Raw genomic sequence first — 19,917 nt, forward strand, 5'->3', positions numbered from 1 at the left:
TCATGCATGAATTTAAAACTGTCACATCAAAGTTTTAACACCGACTGAGGAGATCTTAAGTTTCAAGTGGACTCATTAGAAAGCAGTACGCAAGATCACCAAAAGCTAGACGGTACTGTGCGACACAGCGCGACACATCGGGTGAATAATGGTGATACTTTGTGTTTAGCAGGCTAGGTAAATGGTACCATTACATCAATGATGGAGACTTAAGAAACTCGCTGTGATCCAGTTTGTCTGCTGATGCTGAGCTGTCTTTCCAGATATAAAGATAGCATGACGTGCAGGAAACATGTCTGTAAACCAATTTGTCCATGCATTTTCAAACCGTTTCCACAATAGTGTCGTCCACACATTTCTGACCTTAGTTAGTAAATCTCACTTGCCTGTCCTCTAATAATATTTTGGCCTTGCTAGAGTAAACATCGCTGTTTAAGTGAGACTATATACTGGAAGCACTGAGTCTATGGGGAATGAGAGACAGCGAGGTGAACAAACACTGACACGGAGCTGTTTGAAGTTATATTTGGAAGTGTAGTTTAGATGTATTTTACACACACACACACACACACACACATACGCACACACGCACACACCATCCTACTGGTTAGAGCCATTTATTTCCCTTTGTTCTGAAGTGTACTGTGCTAGTCCTCAGGGAACACAGAACAGTTCTTAATAGAGAACTAAGGCCTTGTAACACTTCAAATTCAGCTACAGAAATCCATCACAAGTCTCCTTCTCAGTCTGTCCCACACAAAAATATAACTGGTGATAGTTAATAACATATTCGATTGTTGTTGTGATGAATAGATATATTGAAGGCCAGCAAAGTTTGGAGAAAGAGTGAATGAAGAAGTTAGGTTAGATTGTTATTCTAACACCTACTTCATTCATTATTACTTTTGTTTGTTTGTTATATTGAGGTAAGACGTCAAAACTACTAAATTTAAGTTTAGGGAAAATTGTTTCTACCCATGCATAATGGTTTTATCACTTGATTCACTCGTTAAAATAAACCAAACGTGGTATTTTTCAAGTAAATAGGCATGATGCTCTCCTGTTGACAACATGTCGTTGGATAATTTGGGCACTCTTCTCTCTTTGAATGTGTGAAAATATAAAGGTGTGAACATGTCTCCATATTTTCTTTTAAAAAAAGAATGATCTCTCAAACCTGTAAACAACTCTTCTAGGAATCTCTGTCTGCAGCCACATGCAAATATATATTCAACTGTAATTTCCACTACTGCAAGCAGGAGTACTTCTGCAATAATTACATGCATTGTCAAGCCTAATCATGGAAAGAAAAAGAAGCATAGCAAAGCCAAATATAGCTTAAAATATGTCCTATCCTATAAAGGCAGGATTATCCCTGCCTTAGTTTACTTTGCACTAAAAACACATTTCAAACTTCAGCTCAAGACACCAGCGGTGAATTTGGTGTGTGTGTGTGTGTGTGTGTTCATGCACTTGTAAATCGTTGACTAACTGTGTGAGATAGGCAAGGTCATACCCTCCTATCATCAAATAAAGTGAGACTGTCAGAGTGACAGAGTGCTTACCGCAGCATGATGGAATGGAGCTACATACCAGCCTGTCAGTGAGTAAATGTTAGTGTGTGTGTGTGTGTGTGTGTGTGTGTGTGTGTGTGTCTACAAAGTGAGTACACCTACACAGAAGTTATTTGTTCTTTCATATCAGAGTCATATCATCACAGTTTAACTCCACCCGTTTCAAAGATGCACCAAGTAACAGTCTTTGCATCATTGTACCTGTAACAGGATTTACACACAGCTCAGATCGAAGTGATAATACAGCAGTTACTGATCCGGCCTGGTGTGTTGAGCTGATTGTGATAACGCTTGAGCCTCATTAAGAGATCAGCGTGGTGGGATCCAGCAGGGACAGGTAGGGGAGACTGGATGCTTGGTGTGTTGAGTGGCTTACTGTCTGTCTGACAGCAGAGCTTAAATAAGGAATGAGCCATATGCTGCCACCTCATTAGCATACTTTGACACAGTGTAGCACCATTGCAGAGGCTGCAGACAGACTGAGATATGAGCAGGTTACTTAGAGGGAACAGAGGACTCGAGAGAGAGACAAAGAGGAGATCATCGAAACCTGATAGGCAGTGAAAGAGGAGGTGAGATATAAGGGAAAAAACACAGCAGGTGAACAGCAATTACATTTTTTTTTCTCTAATTTTGAAACATCTTTACTCTGAACAGCATCTCTTTGTTCTGTTGTATGTGCAGTGAAATGGGAGCCTTGGAGATAATGCAGTAGTAGCTCTAGATTTCAGTGTAGTATCAGTCAATGATAACCTGTCTTGTAATGCCTAAAGCGTTTTTTTCATGTTAATGTTCAGACCCAGTTAGCTTTGCTTGAATTCTAAGGAAATGTCACCAGTTTTTCAGACCAATTGCAAAAGGCAACACGATCAAAGAAACTATTTTCCATAAAGCCATGCATGATTCACACAACAGTCAAAATCCACCCAACATAACCACCCACAAATCCCATTAACTTTTTATGAATGAGACATTAGCTTTTAAAACCAGGTTCACTTAGGATAATACTTTTCTACACAATTACAGATTGCTCAGTGTCTAATGTTTATATAAATGACAGCTTTACCTTAACATTCAGTGTTGCTGAATGGGTTAAATAGTAAGCTGTTTCCTCTCAAGGTTCAGAGAAAGAAGATGACAATGCACCGCACCTGTCAGGTTCCTTTAGAGATCGAAAGACAGGGAGGGAAATGCGGGATGAGAAACACAAATATACAGTAATGAGTATAGCATGCTGAGGTTTCCTCACTGTATGGATGCAGGGATACTGCAGCATAATGACTCATAGGTCACATATGATGTTATTCCCTTATCTTTAAGTGACGAAGGCAGAAAAATAAGCATAACTGTGAGGAAAACAAGTCTGTGTTTGATGAGCTGTAGCTACTGAGAGTCCTTTGTGAGGAGAGGAGAGGAGAGGAGAGGAGAGGAGAGGAGAGGAGATTACTACAGGTTGCTGTGAATGGTTGTCAGAGGAAATTGGTCAGTATTTCTCCACTGCTATAACTCATGCCCTGGAGCCTGCTGGACCATGGAGGTAGGAGTGGATGAGGGCAGATAGGACATAACAGAAAAGAGCTGTCATTACTTGGCCTCCCAACCCCCCAACACACTTCAACAATCTGCAACCAATCCTGTACAAATAATCATACATACGTGTGTACATATAACAGAAAGTGTGCTTACAGGCCCTGTCAGCCAGACACAAATACTAAAATATGTACATCCACAAAGCCCTTGCTAAAGTAATCCTCTGGGCCATGGTTGCTACCTGTTTCAGCAAAAGGAGATTTCAAATGCCATTTAAATACAGCCTCACGGCTTAGGGTAATGTCTTCTATTATTACTATTTTATTTGTTAAAAGGAAGGGACTAAAAATGACCGCAGCATAAATAATGAATGAGAGTAGATATATCAGAGTGCAGTGTGGGCCTGCATTATCAAATGGTGCTTTTATCAGAAGCACTGCAATCACACTCAAATATTCAATCCAGCTAAGAACTGAAATGTAAAAGTTTGAGATTGAATGTACGATTGTGTGCATGTTGTGTCACTCCTTTAGAGGCTTGGAGTGCCTTTTGAGCATTTCAGAGTGTACACTATATAGGCTCTGCGCTATCTCTGTGTCACTCAGTGCGTCTTCAATATTTCATAGTTTATTAGTTTGAAAAAAAAAAAAGAAGTCCAGGATGGATGCTTCTGCAGTTGTGTCTTATCTAGAAATGTTTTGCAAGGTAAGAAATTTGAGTACAATTTCAACTTTTGTTTAAAAAAAATGATCTAATTTTTTCCTTATTTACTGTTCTAACAAAAGGAAGCAGACATCTGTTTGTTCCCTTTATGACTGGTATGAGAAGATAGCGCAGTGGTGCAAAGAGAGCGAGCATGAGGTGTGTGCGCTGGCAGCATTATCACTGCTGGTGTCAGACGTTTTAGATATCAGTGCCATTAGCTGGGGCTGGCTGGGTGCAGGTTATGTGAAGAAAGGTTAGACAGCTGTGTGAGGACTGCTGCAGGAACATTCACTGATTCTATCTCTGTAACATGTGAAGGCACACACACAGGAGTCTGAGCACCCACATTATGCCTATGTCTACGTGAAAGAAACATGTCACTGTGAAAAGGTTGTTGATGAACATGACTGTAGCTGATAAGTAATCGGATTACTACACACACCTTTTCTGTCATTTATGGAAGTACCGCAATAACAGCAATTTCAGTGCTTGTTAAACAGTTCAAAAGTTAATCAACCTCTGACTAGATGCTCGCTTCATGCGTCAACACCAGTGAAAGCTTCTCAGCTTATCTCATTAAATCAATCGTACGTGCAGCACTTACCAACATTTAGCTGTGGTTATGTTGACATGGCAGTTGCTTGTGCAAAATACATTATCTGCTAGTGTGCAAAGCTAATGTATTGTTTATTGTATCATATTAGCATTTAGCTGCTACCTGTCATCAGTGTTGGGGAGTAACGGATTACATGTACCGATGTTATGTAATTAGAATACAAAAAAATAGTAACTGTATTCCATTACAGTTACAGTCTAAAGAGATGGTAATCAGAATACAGTTACATTGTTAAAATCAGTGGATTACATGACAGTACTTCCACATGTTTATTCACTCTGATGGATGAAACAAGTCACATAAAAATCATCGTCTTCTTACAACAAAGATCTTCTTTACAGCAGATGTCTGACTCTTTTGATCACTTGTCTCATTGTGTGGTCATATACGTGTGTATGACGGTGAATAGTCATTGGAGTGAGAGCTGTTACCGCCAATACAACATCTTTGATCAAAGCTAAAGTTTTTGGTTCATGTCGGCAAACTGGACAGAGAGCTGCATGAAGCAGGGGACAGAGAGAACAGAGAGGACAGAGCAGCCGGACTGATGGAGGTCAGAGTCTGGGGATGAGGATGAAGCGCTGCGTGCTTAATGCTTCTCAGTCATGATGACGGTACCCTGTCAGTGTCATTTGATTAACACTTAAGTAAGACATTAAGTAATGTCGCTTGCAGTCAGGTAGTTTTATATGTGGTAATATGAAAATTTATGTACGTATTCAACTATTTTTTTGTGTAAAATGACTTTAGGTTATGTTTAAAAAATATATTATTCTGACATAATTACGTTCTGTATTCTCTAGAATAACTAATAACACTGAATGCAGTCAGCTGGAACAATCTGGACATTTTCTCTTGAATGTTTTATAGGGTCCTTCGTAGTAAGCAGGGGCTGATTGTTGCACTTAATCACTTAAAATGCAATTCAATGTGTGAGTAATCCAAGTATTCAGAATATGTTACTCAGATTGAGTAATGTAACGGAATACATTACAAATTATGTTTTAAGGCATGTAATCTGTATTCAGTAACTGAATACTTTTTAAAAGTATTCTTCCCAACACTGCAACACATTGTTAAAGTCCATACAGTTCCTGCTGTCATCTGTAAAGAGGTAAAGGAGTTTTATTTCAGTTGGAGGCTGTTTTGTTTTGGATGTAATAAATCAATTTTATCTTATTTTTAATCTTGGCACCACTGTGATGCTAAGTCCTAAAGTCCTGTACCGCCTTGGGTCTTCGCCCATGCAGAGATTTTAAAAGAATGTTTACAAGCCTTAGCAGAAATCTACCTGTGTTAACCCAGTTTCTTTTAATCTCTTAAACCAAAAAGATTTCTTGTTTGTATGTTTCAGAATGAAATCAGGTTAGTGCTGAAAGCCAAGAATAATCTTTTTTTTTTCTTTTTTACTTAAGTAGGCTACATGTAAATGCAGAAATTATGTCTGCGCGTGTGTGTAAGAGAGAGAGAGAGACTGTTTGTGGATTGTGTTTCTCCTTCTGCTCTCGTTTGCTGCTGCTGTGTTCGGAGCACATCTGTCTTTCTGATAGGATTATAAAACATTCAACAACAGATGTTTGCAGGCCTCTTTGAAGATAGCAATTGTGCCGACTGCTGTGGATTTATGAGTGCTTTCATCAGACAGTGTTGAATTTGTCACCATATCATCAATATTCTTAACAATGTAATCAAATTGTTAGCAGTCTGTTCTGATCTGTCTTCAGTCTATGAAAAGAGGTATGAGCTGGCTTTTAAAGCTAATTTCATTAGCATCAAAGTTTGCTTCATTTTTAATCTCTTTCCTCTGTACTAAGCCTATGTATTATTGACCCTGTGGATGATGTTACAGATTAACTGTAGGTACAGAGCATCAGCAAGAGACATCTGTTGCCAAAACACTGAACATATACCATAGTGTGCTCACAGTGTGTGTATGCCAGGAGCTAACAAGCTATTGGCACATTTCCTATTTTCCACTGAATCACATGCCAGATTGTAAATCTCCCAGAATCAGCTTTTGGAGTGTTTGTGTTGTTTCTTTCCTGTGTTCTGGTCTGTCAGTCAGGGTGTCCGTCTGTGCACGCTGCGGGCTCCCAGTAGTTGACAGAAAGCCTGCTGAAGAGCTTAAGGCATCTTGTTAAGTAGCCTTCATCTACTGTGGAGATTACAGGGAGCTTAATGTGATCATGCCAGTGCAATAGCCCCTAAGCAAGTGTTGGGTGAGATGGTCGTTAAGGATTGGAGATTTGCTTGTTAACGCTGCTTGGCCTTTTGCTTCCATGTTTGTGTGTTGAAGCGATTTATGTATGCTCAAACTCCCTGTGAAGGTTTTTTGTTTTGTTTTGTTTTATTTGAAAAGTTGCTAGTAGAGTCAGTCCTTAAATGCAGACCTCACATTTTTGAAGAACAAAAGGTATAGCATTGCTAAAACAGGAGTAGGCTAATGTGTTGAGAGATTTACGTACATGCTAAATGTGAACCCTCAGTCTTGTTCATGTTAAGATGGAGGAAATTCTGTGCTATCCAGCTTTTGAGGTTACAAATGTAATCACTATGTGTCTTTATGGGGTCAGGATCAAAGTGCTTAACAAACAAATGTGTGTCATCAGCATAAAAGCCTAACGATATGTCTGCAGAAACCTTCATCAAGGGGCAGCACATCAATTGCTAGTAAAAGTGGTCCCAGAACTGACCCCTGAGGTACCCCACAAGTCAGCCTAACACTAGAGGATTGAGAAATACCTCTGAGTGCACTAAGAACCACTTTACAGCTCTCCCACAGATTTAAAGTTTAAGTAGAAGGATCAACATTGTTGGATGTCACCCATTGACGTGAATGCCTGTGCTGTAAATAACAATGATATAATGAAGATTTTCTTAAGTGTGAGTTGAGCCTTAATAATAAGCAATTAACTGCTATGGAAGGTCGGCACATTATCTTAAAATGCAAAAAACAGACATAAACATCAGTTTAATTATGGATTTTCCACCTACACATTATTCATGATGTCTCTTATTTTTCTCAAATAAGCAAAAGCGATACTTTACATAATGGAAAGCATTTGCAAAGTTTGGTAGACAGTACATATAACAGCTTTGGGCTCCAAAAGCCATTAACATAGATTTTCCTCCAGTATATCAATATGAACAGGCTGCAGTCACTATCGATTTTTTCCACACAGATTTTAGATGGTTGTGTTCTCGTTATGTGAACCACTGGATCCTCTCTCTCGACCCCTTTAATAAAATGGCCGCTGTGTCACAACTGCAGCTCTCAGTTCTCAGTATGGCCAGCGCATTGCCCGCCACACACCCACACAGAACAAGTGCAGTGTCTGACCTTGACAGAAACAACTTTGATGTCAGGTACAGCCCTGCAGCCAGACCTTGCGTGTGAGGATTTGTCAGTCGGGATGTTACGCTGCATCCCAGAGGAAACTGCGTTTATGTTTCTCTGTGTGTGTATTCTCCACCTACACGTAATGCATAGAGAGAAGAAGCATATAACATTCAACCTTTGCATCTACTTCTCTGCCTGCTGCCAGAGAGTTTCAGCACGTCTGTCACCCATATGCGTATGTATGGGTAATCACATGAAATTGAACCTAATATATAAACATGCACAAGTACGCATGGACCTATAGTCACACATTTAGGTATGCATTGACTATATTTATTGTCTGACCAGTTGCATGGGCTCACTGCTTTTCCTCTTGAAGCATGTTTGAAAAAATGATGAGTCAAAGCTTTATGTCAGAGGAACACACACACACACTGAGTCTGACTTTCAGGTTTAACATGCAATTAAACCTCTGATGTGCTCTCCAGTCTTACAAGAACACATGGCAAAATGAGAGTGTTAATGGAGGCATGGCAAAATGAGAGTGTTAACCCCTAATAGGAAGTGAAGTGGTTATTGGTTAACCTGTAGAGCACTGCTTCAAGTGAATTCCTGCCAGCTTCTCACTCCAGCAGGAAACTACTCCAGCAGAACACCAGCATCAGGATTTTCTGTCTGAACACATCCCTTAAATCACGATGCTAGCAGGAAAGGTCAGCTCAGACACCAAAACCTGCTTCAAGGATGTGTACTGACCTTCAATACATGAGCAACCAAAATTAAAGAGCAAAAACTTTTTTATGCTTGTTTGTGGAAAAAGTAGATGAGGTCTATCTGCATCAGTGGAGCAGCGATGGAGTGAGAGTGAACTCTTTATTCATCCTCTTCCTCCTTTCAGGGTTTACAGTGCAGTATATATGCATCCAGACAGGTTCTGCTTTTTCAGACATGTGACAGAGGGGGCGATGCTTTTCTTTGAAAGTCTGCAAGTGATCTAAATGACAATTGAAGGCTTTAGATATCTTAAAATCTTTTTTCATAAAGGCTGCCTGCTGTGTGTCTCTGACTTTCTTTGGTGTGATTTTAAATAATAATAATAATGTTTTGTGAGAGGTTGAAGGGTGCAGTTCTGTTCTAATTTCCTGCCTTGTAAACCCGTGTTAATACACTAACTGCCTGGGGAGACAGGAAAAACAATTAGGGATGGATTAAAAGAAAATCCTCTACCTCAATTTTAACAAAGCATTATCAATTTGTAGTCTTTATTTCAGCTAATTTGACTGTAGGGAAGAGGAAGCAGAGAGTAAGATAAGGGGGCGGGAAAACCATTATTTCAAGGAGAAATGGTAGCGTCAGTGTCATTTACTCTGCCTGAAGGTGTTAAAATTTGATGGTTTAATTGTTCCAGTGGCTTTACAATTGAGTTACAATGAAGGGGGGGGGACTAGAGAGTTGGGCCAAGGTTGGGCAGGAAGCCTGGTGTAGAGTCACTAAGGCAGAGAAAAGGCAGAAGACATATGATGTACGATAGAGGGGGGAACAGGAGGGTTGTGACAGGTTTCCTCACAGTCCATGCTAACATTGGAGCAATACAATCATGGCACATTTGCTACAATGTTTATAATTCCACTGCCTTTTCCCCAAGGTTCTGTGACCACTTCAATAAGGACACCACTGCCATTCATTGATGTTGAACTGAATGTGTTTGACTATGAGTATTTTCAAAGTGACTGAAAATCATAATTCATGTAATCCATCCTCATTCAGTATAGCAGGCAGGAAACCATGTCAGCATAGCTTACAATATGGGTTACAATATTCAGACTGGATTGCAGTGTAGTTGCAATCACTCCGTCTGTGCTGTCAGCTGTTGGACACAGTTGGAATGTGAAAATAAGCTACACTCTAAGCCTGTGTTCGAATTAGAGATATGATTACACCAGACAGTGTTTGGGCAGTTAGACATGTGTTGGTCTTCAACTTCACTTTCAATGTCAAAGTAAAAAAAAATAAAATAAAATTGAATTTCTGTTGCATCTATATTTCACTGCATGGTAGACACCCGATACATATCCCTCTGAATTACAAAAAAAAGCACACTTAGAGGCTAAGATGCTAAGAAGACAGCTCAGACGTGGCTCATAATTAACTGAGAGTTGACAGTTTCTGTTAGATTAAAAACAGAAAATAGTAAACAACCTCAAGCGTCAAGTTTATTTTGAACATAAATAACACTGGACTGATGTTAGTACCATTCAGTCACCCTCTTTACCCATAGGGAGTCAAATTATAAGGATGGATTTTAGCGTCATCTTGAGAAGGCTAATAAGTATAATCACTGTCATCATCACATATATCTGGGACACGATCCCACATCTAATGGTCTGATGCACAAATAGAGCAAAGTCTGTGAGCGGCCTTATGCAACAGCTCACACAATTCCCTTTGTATCTGTGTTTAGAGTTGAGTCTATAAGCTATATAGGCTACAGCCATCACAATTTAAAAGATGAAATTAAATTATGATAAATGCAAGAGGCTAAAGAAGTATTTGTGTTTTTCAATTACTTTCAATAAGCTCCACATTAAATGAATCCATGTAGCCAATTATTCCTCTGTGCTACAGATTCATTGTTATCAAAAACCTCCATGACAAATACACAATACACAAGACATAAGTAAAGATTTTCCTATTTTTCTTATTGTAAATAAACTGTTATTGTTGTCCAATAAATAAATAAATCACACATCAGCACTAGCTTTTGACACACAGGAAGAAAATGTAATAACAAATCACCACAGCATTAAGAGTAGAAATCAATCTCAGGAATTTTGCTTCTTTTAGTCAGAGGAGAGAAATCCCTACAACTGCCAGATGATGTTGATAAGTGATGATGATACAGTAATGATGTTTAAGATGGTGGTGATGAAGGCAGCTATGAGGGTGCAGATGATTAGGATGAAAATTTGCCATTGATCTGCTGTTTTTTTCTGTTTTGTTTTGTTTTCTCTGTGCGGATGTTAAAAGCAAATATGGCTGTCGGTGCCATCTGGTATCTGGCGGTATGTTGGGGGGATTAGTCACGCTGAATATAAACTGTCTTAGGGAATTTCCTTTGTCATTTCCACATTAGCACAGGCTTCCAACAGTGAGTCTTAGACTATTTTTCCATCTGTATGCATTTCCTGTTCAGGCGCACATTTCCAATTTGCCTTCATCTTCAGCCTGATGCTTGGCACTTGTCAGCACTTTTAATAGATGGTGGTTTTATTGGGTGATACAGATGCTGCACTCTCACACATGCATGCATTTAGCTTAAAAAGCTGCATATCTGCTATTATTTCCCCCTTTTTTTCCTCATATTGAGAGAGTTGCTATAAAAAGCACACCACCTGATTCCTCCACACACCACTGCCTTACAGAATTTTCTGGTACATTGTACAAAGAGATAGCATCTCCCTCTGTGTGTCTTTTAGTGTTATTGTTTTATGAATATCAGCTTTTTACTGGGATTTCAATTAAGCATGCAGATTCCACGGCAATATGATACAAAGTTAGTCAAGATATAATGGATTCCTTTTATTAGCTTCCGACAAATTGCCTTTTTAGTCGGAAGAGCACTTGCATTATTCATTTGTGAAAGAGCAAGCATTTATGAGTTCATTTAGTTTAGTTCTGGATGAGCTCAGCGACCAACAGTGAGGTTTGGAATGACTCATCACAAAGGATGAGAAACCCACCACGTGAGATGAGTCTCATCTGACCTCTGATCTCTTTGACTGTGCAGGTGATTCAGCGCAGGGAGGATGGTTCGGTAAACTTCTTCAGAGGATGGGAGTCCTATCGTGAGGGATTTGGCAAGATCACTGGTGAACACTGGCTCGGTAAGTGGCAGCGTGTGAATGCACTTTAACAATGTATGACTCACACACATGTGTATCAAAGGCTTGCAGACCCATGCCTAGACAAACCAATGGACAGATTCCACACATATGTCAATTTTAGCTGTTTATCTCTCTCCTTATCAACAACTCAATGACAGCCTCTGCTGCTCATTTGAACAGAGATAAGCTGCGGAAATTATGACACTGACACCATGTCTCATACCGCAGTCATTGGGCAGTGTCCAATGAGAAAATAGCAGCCAAGGAAGCTTCAGCTGTTGTGGTTGGAACGGTGAACAATGTCTTATATGAACATCATGGCAAAACATTTCAGGATTAGATCTGTTATGATATGGTATAAGGGTAAATTATACAGGGTTATACAGAGATTACAGATTACAGAGTGAACTAAAGACTGGTTACTGTAATTAAGGTGGAAAAGTTCCTACATTTCATGAGAGTTTCCTGTACAGCAAAACAGAATCACAACATTAGCCAAAACCCCATCAATTAAATTAAAAATTTGTACTTTTCACCTGACAAATTTTTCTTTTTTTTATAGTCTGTTTCTTCTTCTTTTTTTTTTTTGTATGTTATTCTCTGAGAGCACTTGTCTCAATCCTTGTATTTCTTGCTGGCAGTCTGACACATTAGTCCAAGCCTCCCCTTCAATTTGACAGGCAAAGAATGCCAACAAAGGAGTGAATTCAACTGTGAAATTATCAACTTTTCTGAAGCCAAATTCCTCATCTTCACACCACTCCTCATTAAACATACTAAAATATATTTCTTCTTGCATGTCCCCTCACGGTCACTCCTGTGGCTCCATGTTAGCCACATTATATTTGACACTTCCGAATTAGAGTTTCTTTCACTTTTATTACTCCAACAACCCTAAAGGTTTAAAAGCACCTTTGCAGTTGTTCATATAGCAGGAAGGAAAGAGTCTGACAGCAAGATTGTCACATCAGGTGTTAAGTGTGAAAGCTGGCAGCCAAAAAAATGTAGCATGCAGTATGAGTTGACTAAATTAGAAACTATACCAGCTGAGCAGTTAGACTCCATAGCAACATCTAATCATAGTTGTCACAGACACAATCAGCATCTCTATTGGATGCCAGTGTAACACTTTGTATCAGTGCTACGCTGCTTCCCTGTGAGGTACACAACCGCATGACACAACTAACAAAGAGGACGGTTTTCGTAGGTGAGAGAACATGACTGATCACAGAATCCTCAGGGCTACTCCCACTCACCCTATGCCATACATACTGTAACTGCAGCTTAATGGACACAGTGAAACTGTGACGGTGACAACACTCTGAAGCTACTGAGATGACTCACAAAGACAAAATCGCTGCGAAAATAAAAACTATGACCTTTAATGAAACAAAAAAATGTTCACCCAACTTGCATTCACAATCACTAAATATATTCTACTTACACACCAGGCCTGAAAAAGTCAGAGCGGCAGAGTATTAATGAGCTGTAGGGTAAGCCTGTGTATCTTAACCCTCTCGTAACAGTTTGCTCGTGTTCAGGGTAGTAGAGTAAGTGGAGCTTGAAGAAGTCTATTTCTGTAAAAACACGCACACATACATGCTTGGTCATGGTCAAGGTCATATCACAGAGGTGCACTCCCATCAGCAGATTAAAGCTCTCCTTCACACACACACACACACACACGTAGAATGCTCTGGACATTAATAAGTATTTGTGGGCAGCTCATTTTGCAGCCATGCTAGATTAATTGTCACACATGGTAAAGGATGTGTTCAATTTTGTGTGTCTCTGGCTGATCCCTTTTTATTGCTGTTAACCCATTGAATGCCAAAACTGGCCGGTGTGTGCGTGTGATGTTTAAAACATCACCAAAATAAGATCATGAGCTGAATGACTCTGCAGCTCTTTGCCATCTCAGCCATAAATTCTTTTCCGAAAGGAACCGGATTACCCATCCATCAGATATTCACTCTTAATAATTCACTGTATGTAGATTGGCCAGACTGCGGATCCGGAACATGATATGTGGGTCTGCTTGTGTGTTCAGTGCTACACCACCTCCACACGGTGGATGCAGAAATCATGCTTGTATATAGTTTATAGAATTTGCACAGCTTATGTGAATTAATGGAGATCTAGGTCCCTGTGCCGACCGGAGGCCATTACAGAGTGCAGCCTGTAATAAAAAATAAAAAAAAAAGTGGTTAGAGTGCCAGCTAGATGTCCCTGTGGTATGCTGTAGAAACATGGTGGGAATATGGAAAGCTCAGGATTTAGCAGACTGAATTTGAATGAGCTAGCAGGCGACTTTGAACCTTTGAGAGAGCCCTTGCTCATTCAGGTTGTGCTGTTGTCTCGTCACCCCCCATCATCGATTACCCTCAGGGCAAAAATGAAAAATGGATCCAAGCTTGCCCCTAACCTAGAGAGAAATTCATTGCATCTACTTTCTCTAGACCAATATCCCTCACTTCTACCACCCACCACCTCTGAAGTCCTTCGCACTCCTCTTAATCTTTATACGCTGCTAATTTGGATGTTCATTCAGAGAAAAACAATTATAGTGCAAAAATACAATAAAAGTCTGCAAAGTGGCCAGCTTCTCTGCATTCCTGAGAAATGTGTGTGTGTAAATGATCACAGGATTGAAACTGTGAGCACATTTGTTATTGCAAATTGTCTAAATTCAATTTAGTGCCAGTAAATGGTTCTTACAATACATTTTTCGTGTTTGCAGCCAAGGTGTCAATTAGTTAAAGTGCCTCTAGATTTTAATTATAGCCACAATTCCATTTGGAGGAAGTGCAATAATCTCTTCTTCTATTTATGACTAAACTGTCAGTCGCCGACAGTGATTTACAATAATTTGAAGTTATAGTTTCAGGTGAATATAAAGTTTCATTATATCTGATGTGAAGACTTAGGCTACGTTCAGACTGCAGGCTAAAGTGACCCAAATCCGATTTTTTTTGCACAAATGTGACCTGTATCTGATATTGTCATGACAGTCTGAACAGCTCAATTCCGATTTTTTGATATCCGATCCAGGCCACTTTCATATGTGGTCCTAAATCAGATATGTAACCGATTTTTTGCAATGCGACCTGAACGGCGACCTGAACGGCTATGCAGCATATATCTGACTTTTGCGTCAGTGAAAGGCAACAGACATCATAATTCTGCGACACAGGAGCAGGCACACATTGTGTGACGTTGTGTCCTTTTTTTGCGCATGCGGGCCACTTCAGGGCCGCAATCCGTTCACACAGGAGAGTGGTAGCAGTCGCATATTATTTTGTAAACACCAAAAAATCGGATTTCACCAAAAAATCTGAATTGAGCATTAAGACCTGCAGTCTGAACGTAGCCTTAGTTTCAGTTTGTCTTTACATGTGAGGTCCAGATGTCCTGTCTATAGTAACACCTTTGGCATTGTGTGAAGTGTCATCTCCATTTTGTTGCTTAGGTTAAACAATAAGGCCAGATCGTAATAATAATAATAATAATAGTATTGAACAAGCTAGCTGCGATTTCTTAAATCTGGTGCTGATTTAAAAGAATTAGGTGCCATCATCCACTCAAGACGAGGCAATGTGTCCATCAGCAGTCCATGTAAGCACCATCGTTGCTGCAGATTGTTAAAAATAAAACCATTAACTGATGTCATACATGCAGACAGGTATAATCTGTGTTGTACAGGAAGTTAAATGTATGCCCTTGAGCATAACAGAAAAATCTACATGCTGCACACTGTGTGTATGACTGTAAAAACTAACATCCTGCTGAATAATCGCTCCCAGAGGAGTAAGTATAAAGAGCATAAAAGTGGGTCAAGACAGTTCCATTGTCACCATCAAATCTATTAGACACCTGGTCACACAGGCTGATGTAGGCTTGTCTACCTGTAATATAGGCCCTGAAACAGTTTAATGTGCTCCCAAAGAGACTAACCTACTTTTCCGGATAGGCGGTCGAACAGCGTTGAAAGCTGCACTTAAATCCAGCTGGTAAAATAAAACAGGATGGACAATTATCTGTTGTCACATTCGCGTCGTTTCTGCTGCCTTCATGTCTGTCTACTGCCCAGCTATAATTTATTCCTGTGTACCAGAAAAGTAACATAACAAATCATCAAAGGTTGGCACTTCAGCCGGCGTGTTTTATGGAATTATGGAATGTCATTATAAAGTTGGCACAACCGATTTCCAGTGACATTTTGTCCTTTCTTCCTGTGATAGCTGTCATTAAAGGAGTGACTTTCAGAAACTTTAGCTGTTTGTTTAGAAGGTAATTTTAGCTACAGTCATATGAAGGTGTAATTGTACGTATTACTGTCTGGATTCCTGGTTGAGGGTTATCTGTTAAAATCCCCTGGAATAATGAGATTCTTGGTTGATAGAAGGACTGTTTTAGTCAAATAAAACAGAAACATTTAACATTCTTTGGCTGTACTCAATTGTATTAATCAGTAGAGCATAAACAGTTTAATACATAGCTCTAAATGGAATTCACTTCTTTTGTTACTCCCAGCAAAAAAAGGAATTAATATTCATTTGATATCATACAACTACTGGATTGGATTTCTGTCATCCATGTAGTTATTTTATTACAATAGGAAAAAAAAGGTTGTCGGTGTTTTTATGTCTTTAGTCATAATGTTTTTTTCTGTAATCAATACACATTCAAATGTCACTATGAATACAAAATTAATCACAGTGATCTTTAAGAAAAGCACCAAACTTAAAGAGAAAGTGATAAATAATGACCCACTTTTCCTATTTTTCAAGATCATTTAGCACCCTGCTGCACTGCACCCTGATTTCCAAACAATTCAGGGGAAGATTGTTTTTGGCCCTATATATCAAATATGCATGGGGGTTTTATGGATTTATGGAACAGACTGACATGAACATTACCTGTATGATATCTGCCTGGTGTGTGTATTCAAAGCGAAGGTGGACAGGAATCAGTGTATCAGGGAAATTAAGGGTCAGAATCTTCTTTTATATCAGTAAAGGTTTGTGTATTGATACAACAATGTGAAAATAAAATCCCTACCTTCTGGCACTTTTAAATAACAGTAAGCCGTATTATCCACCACAACGACTTTTTTCCTCTTTTATTCTTGCCGGTGTGTTTACGTCGAGCCTCGAGCCTGTGTGAGTGAAGTGCTGCAAGGATAGCCTGTATGGAGGAAGAACACCCAAACTCTCTTTCTCATTCTCAATCATTATTCCAGGGGATTTTACCAGAGAACAAACCTCAGCCAGGGTCTGCACAAATCCAGACAGTATATTAAGTATCCCACTGGGCAACAACACTGTCACACAGTATTAAAGGATGCTTACTGCTCTGTCCTCCATGCAGCTTTTAGACCCTCTCATCATTCATCTTTGCTCAGCTTACAGGCAAAAAAATAATAATTCTGCAAAGCCCTCAGTAAACACTGTGAGGAACTGGGCCTGATTGAGCTTACTCACACTGTGACAGCATGATGTATTAGTACAGATAGAAAACATATGTTCTGACTGAGATTTAAAATACAGCTATAAGAATTAGAGCATGCAAAAGATGCTACAATGAAAAACTAAAATAATATGTCGCTTGGCCCTAAGCAACAATTCTAAGCCCTCACCAGGCTTAGGTCCTCAGCTCATCACAGGCTCTGTGATGCTTTAAATGTCCGACAGTCTCAGCATTCTTACTTTGATTTCCATCTCCCACCTTCAACAAAGCTCTCTGCCGTTTTCCATCATGATGAATTTTACCCTGATTGGGTGATTTTACATCCGTCTCTTTATATAACCACAGGAGAGTGAGGCTCCATTCTGCTGCCATAACTTTAGGCCTGTATCCTTCTGTTCTTCTCCTGTTGGCCCATGTAAAAACACATCATAGACTCTGTGTTGGATTGGCTGCAGTTTGCCTACTGGGCAAAACATGTTGGTTAATTAAGTAATCCCTGTTGCAGTGTACTCATTCCAGTAACTGCTCTCCCAGCACTACCTCCTTTAACTGTCATAGTCTTCTGCCTTTGGATGGCTAACCTCTAGGAGCACAGGAAGCTGGACGAGAACATGGCCGTCCTTGGATCTGTGTGTTCACCTCAGTGCTTTTTTTCCTGAGGCACATTGGTCTCCAAACACCACAGTGATTTTTAGCTGCCATGCTTGGCTTTAAAACAGCACTGGAAAAGAGTCCAGCAAACTGATGAAGACATCACCATCATCAGCCAGTGAACATGCCCGTTAACCCTGACCTTGAATTATTTAACTCCTTCCTTCTAAGTGGTGCTCCACAATAAAGGACTGGAAGGCATTGTTTAAGCACCAGGTGTCAGCCTTCCCCTGTAGGATTTCTTATCATTACCCCCGCAGATGCTTTCTGTCACTTCTGTCTTTTTTTTCTTGCAGAGATTCTGATCGCATTGTCACGATCCTATTTTCTCTGGTCCATCCCACAGGCAAAATGAGACACATGTAGCCCTTATGGATTGTTTTAATCTAAGACAAGAATGCTAATACAGTTACTCAACTGTTTAATAAGCCAGCTGTAAAAGACGTGAGCTGAAAATAAGCTTTATTAAATTGCCTTTTTAAAAAACAGCTTCTGCCTGAGGCAGCGGGAACTAAAGGAGGATGAAAACGTTATGGATCATGTCCTTGTTTTTCCTGATATTTTATGTCATTTTCCATTGAAAGAGATGCAAATCAAATGCAGTAAAGTTAGACTTCAGAGCAGAAGTGATTGCTGAGTGCTGTTGTTAGCAACAGATCTAACGTAGGGATGGCAATTTTGGCTAGATGCAATCCATCTGCATAACTAGTGTACAAACACAAATACTGGGTGATTGATGGGTTTGTGGAATAAGGCAGAAAAAGCAGAAACATTTTGGAACAAATTTGGCACCCTTCTTCTTAGTGGTTACTCTTATGATATCATCATTGCTATGGAACATTTCTGGCAGTCAGAGATGTCCATTTCACAAGAAAGAACGGATAACACACCCCCACTGTGTTTCCAAACAACAGCTGCCCAATGTCCATCACTCTGTACATAACATTCAGCTTTGCTGTGTAGCCTTAAGCAGCTGCAGGCTCGGCTTCACACAGCATTGTCACGTTATTGATTACACATCATCATTTATTCAGACTCCTTTTTGCACTGTGGTACTTCCCGTATACAGGGTTACCAAGCGACAGCAGAAATATGTATTTGCAGTGACCTGGACACGCTGCATGTTTGGCTATTTTTGTCCTTGTTACAGTGAATAATAGCAAGAGCGTGAAAGCATCATGTTCAGGCATGTGACTCTTTTTCGGTCATTAGCATATGGGTTTAATAAAGGAGAAACAAAATAATAGTCCAGTCTGCAAACAATAATTTCTCTGTTATTGCATTTTTTACACCAAAGACCATACAACAGATTCATTTTCCCCCTTAAGTATTTAAAGATTCTCTTTCTACTAAGTGTCCCCAGAGTGTGCCACATCATCCTATTTTTGTGATGGTCCCCAGCAGTGCGTGTGGGGAAACAGTGTAATAAGACCCATGTGTCTGCCTGGAAGTTGTCCTCTTTCTGACGAGTGCCTTGTTGTGATCTAACATTCCTCAGCTGACTGCCTCATTAAAGATACACTTACAGCTGCCACTGAGAAGACACAAGAAAGCAAACCCCGCCCCCATCCCCTCTTCTGCAGCCTTTTCTCTTGTCTGTCACAGAAATTGCATGAATTTCTGCAGAAGATTGCAGTGTTAACCACTTTACTGCTCACCTTTAACGAGCGGGACACATGCAAGTGCTATAATTGAGCTCTTAGCCCTCCCAGAGTATTGTAGACTCATGTGATTATGGAGGAAGGTGAGCCAAGAAGAATGAAACATTTGCATGTTTGGGTGTGTTTATGCAAAAGTGAGAGTACAGATGGAAACCAGGCTGGAGGATGACTGTAATTTGGAGATGGGCGTTTTGCAGACTCTGTCTCCTCTCAGTAAGCGGCAGACACTTTACATCAGAAGGTCAAGCTGAAAAGAATGAGGAGTTGTAACAGTCATAGTTTGCAGAATCAGAGAAATGTAAAGCAAAGGGTTCAATAACAAAAAATGTTACTACACAGAAACTACAAAAGAAAAACGTAGCAACAAACACTCCTACACCCATCTGCAAGCACACATAAATACACATGGTAAGCCTGTGTTAATGCCAAGCATGCCTGATGTCTCTCCTTTAGCTGTTTTCTTGCCTTCTTCTCACCCTTTCTCTCC

General features: G+C 39.8%; 1 protein-coding gene across 2 annotated transcripts in view; it reads left to right on the forward strand.

Moving 5' to 3' along the window:
* Window positions 1-19,917, forward strand: part of fibcd1b (fibrinogen C domain containing 1b) — a 78,002-nt gene that overhangs the window by 40,042 nt on the left and 18,043 nt on the right. For both annotated transcript variants that reach the window (XM_028418159.1, XM_028418160.1), the window contains one exon: window positions 11,553-11,649. In XM_028418159.1, the coding sequence (XP_028273960.1) occupies window positions 11,553-11,649 (97 nt within the window). The remainder of the gene's footprint in view (window positions 1-11,552; window positions 11,650-19,917) is intronic.

This window comes from Parambassis ranga, chromosome 12 (genome assembly GCF_900634625.1).
Source record: "Parambassis ranga chromosome 12, fParRan2.1, whole genome shotgun sequence".
NCBI lineage: Eukaryota > Metazoa > Chordata > Actinopteri > Ambassidae > Parambassis > Parambassis ranga.